This window comes from Corythoichthys intestinalis, chromosome 15 (assembly GCF_030265065.1).
Source record: "Corythoichthys intestinalis isolate RoL2023-P3 chromosome 15, ASM3026506v1, whole genome shotgun sequence".
NCBI lineage: Eukaryota > Metazoa > Chordata > Actinopteri > Syngnathiformes > Syngnathidae > Corythoichthys > Corythoichthys intestinalis.
The window spans coordinates 17,527,232-17,535,343 of NC_080409.1; the positions used below are offsets into that span (position 1 = coordinate 17,527,232).

General features: G+C 39.9%; 1 protein-coding gene across 1 annotated transcript; it reads left to right on the forward strand.

Annotated features, from left to right (window-relative positions):
• Positions 1-365: 365 nt before the first annotated feature.
• Positions 366-7,778, forward strand: LOC130931009 (kelch-like protein 28). The gene is made up of 6 exons (XM_057859427.1): positions 366-514; positions 1,349-1,609; positions 1,694-2,331; positions 2,416-2,859; positions 4,268-4,476; positions 5,101-7,778. Exons 2-6 carry the CDS (start codon positions 1,349-1,351, stop codon positions 5,262-5,264), a joined length of 1,716 nt encoding a protein of 571 aa, XP_057715410.1. The 5' UTR covers positions 366-514; the 3' UTR covers positions 5,265-7,778.
• Positions 7,779-8,112: the final 334 nt, after the last annotated feature.

An 8,112-nucleotide genomic window follows, 5' to 3' on the forward strand; every position in this document is an offset into this window, starting at 1 on the left:
GCACTATATGTATTGATGTTTCAACAATAAAATTTGAGTCTTCATTTAAATTTTGTATATTTACAGCAAAAAATAAAAGCAACGATATTCTTGTCATTACATTGTGTCAGATTTAGTAATCTGTACCCATAGTTTACTAATCAGTATTTACAGCTTACTAAATTGTGGGTGCAGATGAATAAACTGTGGGGACAGATTAGCAATGAAAAATATTTTTTTCTCCCTTGGCACCCAGGGGAATCCCTAGGTTTCCGTCTGTGTTTTCAAATGTTTCACGTCTTACTGCAGTTACTTTAAGTTTACTGTGTCGCCGTTCATTTCCACGCTCTTATTTTGAAAGCAGCGGAAGTGGTGTGCTGTTTACTCGTTTATTTCTAATAAGAACTCCCATCTGTAGCTTTGTGGCTAGCTTGGCAGTAGGTTGTTTTCCTGATAGCCGCCTGGGGTTCCCACTCGTCACTGCTGAACTCCGTCACTGCAAAATCGATCACCACAGCGGCTCATCAGACGGAAAGTAAGTTCTAGGTTCGGTTTTTTTGTATTGCAAGGCAACAAAACTTACCAGTAAAGCACTTATACCAAAACGTTGCGTTATGTGTGTCTCTGTCAGCCATGTTACTGTATATCAATCAATGATGCAGCCAGGAACCGTTTTTATTTTTGGCAGCTGTGTTCTGCTTTGCCACGAAGCACCAAAAATAAAGCAGTTTAGCTGTTTTAGTGCAGTGTTGCCTTATTCACATTTGCCCATTTTAATTTAAATGCTAACATTGGCCCAGCAGAAATGCCTTGGTGCTAATTTTCGCGGTGTTTGTGACTGTCAATAGCTAACGCTCTAGCGGATTTGAAGCTAAGAGGTAGCTAGCACGTTTTGGATCGTCTCAACAGCATGTAATTACATCGCAAACATTATAGAAGAACTAATGAATTAATAAATCATTCTTTCTTCTGTGACAGAATATGAATATGACTCACGCGGTGCAGATTTAGACAGTCCCGCTGGCATTAAGCTTAATTAAACATTATGGGTTTTCCTCATTCGATTGTTATGCTCTCTCTAAACCTAACATCTGATCTTAAATGATGGCAGCGTTTCATCAATATAACTGTCGATATCTGATAAGTAGATACCTTTCTTTGACCCATTTATATATGTTGTAACCCGTTAACAATTCTTCATTTCAAATTCATTAAACAGCTGGGATGCATCATTGTGTCCATGTCCAAATAGTTATAGTCATGTCTGTACACTATGTTGATATATCTATATACTTTACATTGGCTTAAGTAGTATGGTAATAGTTGACAAAAAAATGTAACTATGACACTGCTTAATGTGCTTTTTAAGATGGACCAGCAGGACCAGTCCTATATGTTTGCCAGCCTCACACGGCCACATTCGGAACAGTTGCTGCAAGGCCTCCAGCTGTTGCGGCAGGATCATGAACTATGTGATATTGTGCTCCGGGTGGGTGATGCCAAGATCCATGCCCACAAAGTGGTGCTGGCCAGCATCAGTCCTTACTTCAAGGCCATGTTCACAGGTAACCTGTCAGAAAAAGAAACGGCTGAGGTTGAATTCCAGTGTATTGATGAAACTGCCTTGCAGGTAAGATGGAGGCCAGTTAATATCAAATATATTAAATAAATACTTTACGATTTGTTTTCCTGATGACTCTGTTCCCTCTTGTAGGCCATTGTCGAGTATGCTTACACTGGCACAGTGTTCATCTCTCAGGAAACAGTAGAATCCTTGCTACCAGCAGCCAACTTACTCCAGGTCAAGCTTGTACTAAAAGAGTGTTGCTCGTTCTTGGAGAGCCAACTGGATGCTGGCAACTGTATCGGCATCTCCCGCTTTGCAGAGACATATGGCTGTCATGACTTGTGCCTGGCTGCAACCAAGTTCATCTGTGAGAACTTTGAGGAAGTCTGTCAGACAGAGGAGTTTTTTGAACTAACAAGAGCAGAGTTGGATGAAATTTTGTCCAATGACTGCCTCAAAGTTGTAACTGAGGAAACTGTATTTTATGCCCTGGAGTCATGGATTAAATATGATGTTACAGAACGACAGCAGCATTTGGCTCAGCTTCTACATTGCGTACGCCTTCCACTCCTCAGCGTCAAGTTCCTCACTCGTCTATATGAAGCCAACCATCTTATACGGGATGACCACGCATGCAAGCACTTGCTAAACGAGGCCCTCAAATATCATTTTATGCCTGAACATAGACTCTCCTATCAGACTGTGTTGTCGGCACGACCAAGATGTGCGCCAAAGGTACTGCTGGCAGTAGGAGGCAAGGCTGGACTCTTTGCTACATTAGAGAGGTAATAACCAAATGGTAACGGCTACATTTTCCTTATGTTTATGTAAACAGCATAGCTAATGCATGTAATCCACTTCTCTTGCAGCATGGAAATGTATTTCCCTCAGACTGATTCGTGGATAGGACTTGCACCTCTGAGTGTTCCCAGATATGAATTTGGAGTCGCTGTGCTTGACCACAAGGTGTACGTGGTAGGCGGCATTGCCTCACACATGAGACAGGGCATTAGCTACAGGAAGCACGAGAGCACAGTGGAGAGTTGGGACCCCGAAAGTAACACCTGGTCTTCAGTAGAGCATATGGCCGAGTGTCGCAGCACGCTTGGGGTGGTGGTTCTGGCTGGAGAGCTGTATGCACTGGGAGGATATGATGGCCAATATTATCTGCAGTCAGGGGAAAAGTATGTCCCCAAACTGAAGGAGTGGCAGCCTGTGGCACCTATGACAAAATCTCGGAGCTGTTTTGCCACCGCTGTGCTGGATGGCATGGTGTATGCCATTGGAGGATATGGACCAGCTCATATGAACAGGTACCATTCATTTTGTTGTGAACTATAGAAGTATGTCGATGGCATAGCTGTATGTGGGTACACCTTCCAAACTGAAAAAACATGCATGTTATGTTCATTGAAAATTCTTAAACCTTTTTCCATATGCACAGTTTAACATGAACAAGTTCATCCATGAACTGAATGTAGGATAGATGTGTGTTCAGGTTTTTTTGATGACTAAAATATTGAAGTAGCTAACAAAAGAAGCAGGAGGTCCCGATCACATATTTTTTGCGCCAAAGTCTGAGTCACCTAAATTTGAGAATCTGCCGATACAGTCCCAATCCGACACCGAAAAAAAGGGGTTTATTTTTTTTCCTTTTCAATTTGAAAAAAAAGTCCAACTCCAAACATGTTACATTACTTCTTCTTCCGCTTTTTCCGGGAGTGTTACCGAGTATAAAGCGTATATACTGTATTTTTGTATCTTTTGGTAATGCCATTGTATTTCTGGATTTCTTTGTTACTTTTTAAGGGCTAAAAAAAGTAATTTAGGCCTGAACGATAGTTTTTTTCCAAAATCATTGTGATTTTTTGGGGAGGGTGCGATACTAAAACTAGACAAATTTTCACCAGATAACTTGAATAGCTCTGTTTGGGATAGGCCTGAATGATATTGGAAAAAATGAACATTGCGATATATATTGCCAAGGTTCCACACTTACTTTTAGCTGCTTCAGGGGAACATATATTAATTTTAAAAGGTTCTCCTCATTGCGCATTTTAATGACAAGCTTTGAATTCTTACCCAAATTTCAGGGGAATATTCTTGGATGAATGCAAATTTATTGTTCATAACTTGGGTCACAATCTAGAAAAAAAGTCAAATGCAATGAAACTTGTTTTTCTTAAGCATTTTCTTGTTTTTAACTGGCAATGGGAAGGGCAGATACTAAGGTTTTGCTTAGAAAATGTCCAAGAGCTTATTTATGAGTGAGGTCAGAAGTGAAGTGGAGGCTCAAGTTTCATTGACTGCTGCTCCTGCGGCTCTCTGGTGAGCACAGTCTGTGTTTCTCGTTTCCTTGGCTCCCGAAAGCCTTCAGGAGTTTGTCTTTGGACAGAGAATCTCTGGGGACTAAGCACCCTCAACCCCTCAGCCTTGCTGTCATGCAAAACAATCCCAGTTTGCCAATGTCCCAGTGTGTCTTTTGGGGATTTGTTCAGTACAGTGCCATTACCAAGCTGTGCATTATGTGTTGTAGGCACACACTGATGTGATCTTTTTTTGTTTTTGTTTTAAATTTTTTATTGGTGGGTACTGATACACGATGTCGGTACAGGTCAAACACAACCACATTCAATTCTGCTAAAATGGTGGTAATTTCTTCCGACAGTAGTTCAATGACTTGAATGTCCAGTGTCAATTATGGTGCATCTTCTTTCACAGTGTGGAGCGGTATGATCCTAGCAAAGATATATGGGAAATGGTAGCCCCCATGGCAGACAAGAGGATAAATTTTGGTGTGGGTGTCATGCTTGGATTCATATTTGTGGTTGGCGGACACAATGGAGTCTCTCACCTGTCCAGCATTGAGCGTTATGATCCACACCAAAACCAGTGGACTGCCTGTCGACCAATGAATGATCCACGCACTGGTAAGTGCAGTAATTATGTAACTATTAATATTATTAGTAGTGATGTAATAATTAGTACTTATGCAGTAATTGAAAATTATGTTTTTCTTTGGATAATCATTTTGTATGTTTTGCTATAGTACTTCCAAACTCGGCATGTGCCAGATGTGGTCTTCTTAACAATGTACTGAAGATCTGAATTAAGTATTGTAACTGTGCTGCAAGGTATTAACACGTGTAGTACAGGAAATGATCCAATTTCTCAGTTAAAATACACTGTAATTCTTGTCAATCAATACTATTCTTCTTTGCCAGTGACGATTAGTGATAGGCAGAACAACTAAACACACTTCCATTAGATTACTGAGATACAATAATTTAGATGATAGTCTACTGGTAGCCATTTTTAACACAGAAATTGGTGGGCAGCTACTCCTGAGATGCAACTACTTGTACACACTATTTACAGTATACAGGCAAATAAAAATCTGTGGGATACAATTCATTCCGAAGCTGCAAAATGAGTTAGTGGTCAGTTTGCAAATTTTCTAGGCCACTATCTTCTGTGCCTAAATGATAAACGCATTTTGATTTCGAAGTAAACATTAATTGACATATACTTATTGAAACTATTGTGTCTTGCAGGTGTGGCCTCTGCTATAGTGGACAATTACCTGTATGTTGTAGGAGGTCATTCAGGATCATCTTACCTGAACACTGTCCAGCGGTATGATCCCATCTCAGACAGCTGGTTGGACTCCAGTGGCATGATTTATTGCCGCTGTAACTTTGGTCTGACTTCCCTTTGACCCATGGCCCAGCGAGCTAGCACCCAATGAGTCAAATTGAACACAAAGATGTTTCTTTTCACCCCTCGTTGAGTCCTTTTCAGCCCCCACATCCTTTTCATCCTCCAGTCGCAAAGGATTGCCAAACACCAGCATAAGCATGGGTGGACAAGGAGCCTGCTGGTCTGCTTGGTGGCTGGATGGATGGATTGCTTGATGTGATAGGCCAGTTTGCGCTGGCTGGCAAAAAAGGTGTTAGGGATGTGACGGAAGAGAAGATCAAGATCTGCTTTCTTGTACGGCCTTGAGGAGACGTTTGCTGGCGTACAATGAAGACAAGCAGCCATCTCCCAGAGGATTATGGGGATAGGAATTGTCACTATTTGTTTCACATTTCAGTTACTTTGGCAAACTTTTCCCCCATTTTTTTTCTAATTTCCTCTGCTGCAACAAGGACCAAGTGTTCAAACTGTTGTAGAACACTAGTTTGTGTATCTGTAGTTGTATGAATGTTTGTTGGCCACGTACGTGTGTCTGTGTGTATGCTTAAGGGTATTTGCATGTTGGATAGGATTGTTTTGGTTTGTTGTCTGCATGCAGAACAGATGCTCGTGCTTGCTGACGCGAGGTTCTGCATCACAAAATGTGCTTCACAAAAATAGGAATTTAAATCTTTATATTTTCTCAACAAGGGCTGCGTTTCTCACTTGTAAATAGTCAAAATTAAATATATACTGTAGATATGAATATATCCTTAGTGCAATGCCTGTAAATGTTTTGTCACACTGGGTCACGTGTATGAAGAGGTGTCTTCATTCTCTGTTCTCATTCCTCTTGCATCTTTTAAGGCACTTTTTGCTCTTGCTTCTCTTCGTTTTGTTGAATCTGACCCTCTGTGCACCCTTTGGTCTGTCTGCAATGCCAGCTGGTGCTATATTTAGGATTCAATGCGGGTCTATGTTGCCTCGCACAACTGGGTCAACCTGTGTTTGCTCCTCAACTGTCTTAGGTGTTCATCTGTCAAAGCACATGTATCTAGCCATATGTAGAGCACTCGAAGAGAAACCCACACGTCACCTTATTTAATATTTTTGTAAAACAGGCAGTGTGCTTTTTTTTTTTTTAAATTATTATTTATTTATCCATAGTAAACACTTTCATTTTACCAGCTGCAGGTTTAAAGGCCTTCCCCATTCAAGCAAAACTTTGGTCACAAATGAATCCCAAAGCATCTTTCACGATCCAATTTCAGCCATCGGTGCTCACGTGCCACAACTTCTGTTTTTTGTTTTTTTTCTTTCTCCCCCTTCACTTTGGCATTACTACATCCTGTCAGGCTGTCATACAGCTATTTAAAGGTGTTTTCACCAACAGACATGCCCTTCACAGCAATGGAAGTGTTGTCTTTAAGTGTAGTTGGCATACTTTGCACTTAGCAAACAAGCCCTTTGATAGATATTGTAAGATATGCATTTAGGATTATAGCATTTACATCATGCAATAAGACTTTTGTTATTTGGTTATGTGTGTCCTTAAAAAGCCAAGGCAATTTTGGTATTGGCATAACGCAGCATAAACACCCGTGGCCGCTAATGTCTTGCTAAATGCCACTCATTTATGTAGGCTTCATTTTGATGCACATGCTTGGTCATTCCATTTGTGTTTTGTTTTTAGGTACAGGTAAATTAGAAAAGACTGTTCCAGGTATACAAAAAAAAGCCACTTAAGATTCTTTTTTTTTTTTTTTTTTGTCACTACCTTTAACGTGCAATGAGATGCTTTCTTCCCCTTTATCCTTGATATGCTAAAATTTACCATTCCCCTGAACTATTAAAATGACACTTTAAGTTTCACCTTACAAATTGATATGATTGTAAACGGGACACTTTTCACTTTACACATAATGACCCGATAATGTTTGACAGGTATAGAAAGATGTGAATTGTTGTATTTATGATTATATTTTGGTTTCATGTCCTGTAAACATGTCATTTTTTGTCAACCTTCCAGAATGATCAGTACAAATCATGCAGGCGTGATTGTGCTGCCGCCATCATGTCTGTAAAATACGATATTTTTTGTTTATTTTTAAGTGTATCTACGCTTCTTTTAAAGGCAGGCTAAATGTAAATCTGCAAACGTGAATCTGCAAAAAGAAAAGGATGTTAAACCTGAGTTTGTACACTTGTGGCCTAATTAATGTCATTGCCACCACTCTCACCAAAGTGCTTGTTCAAAGAAATCCAGTGGACGACACTCATTCCTTTCTGTTTGAAAGAAGAACCCTTTTAAACTGAAGTGTTAGCCAAATGACCCCTTCTCCCTTCCTCCCCCATGATCCATTGTGCGTCTGGAGATGATGTTGAATTTAAATATCCTGTGGATTAATACTGGAAATACCAGCTAACCCTAGCAACAGTAGCCTTCCACTTTTGATTGAAATCATTTTACATACATTGTAGACAGTCTGTGAGGTGGGGATGTACGCAGTTTTAAAATAAATGCCTGCCTTAAAAGGTACAGTCTCGTTTTTTTCCCTACATGTCAATAGATAAAAGTTTATCAAAAATTCTCATCTTTTAAAATTTGCAAATATGTATCCACTACATAAGTCCAAATGTTTACTTACTAACAAAATGAGCAAAATAGTGGCTTTTCATTTGATAAGTAAAAGAAAAAAAATCGAATTGCCGATAAAACTAATAGGTTTAAACATTTTTTTAGGAGATATGTCTCCTAACCTTACTCAGGTGGCATTCTCAAAGCCTTCTTAACACTGTATGCAAACTCAAAACATACAAATATTATGCGTACGGGGCGCCGATGAGTACATCTCCAAAAGGCCTTAATAAGCTTCCAATTGTCTTCA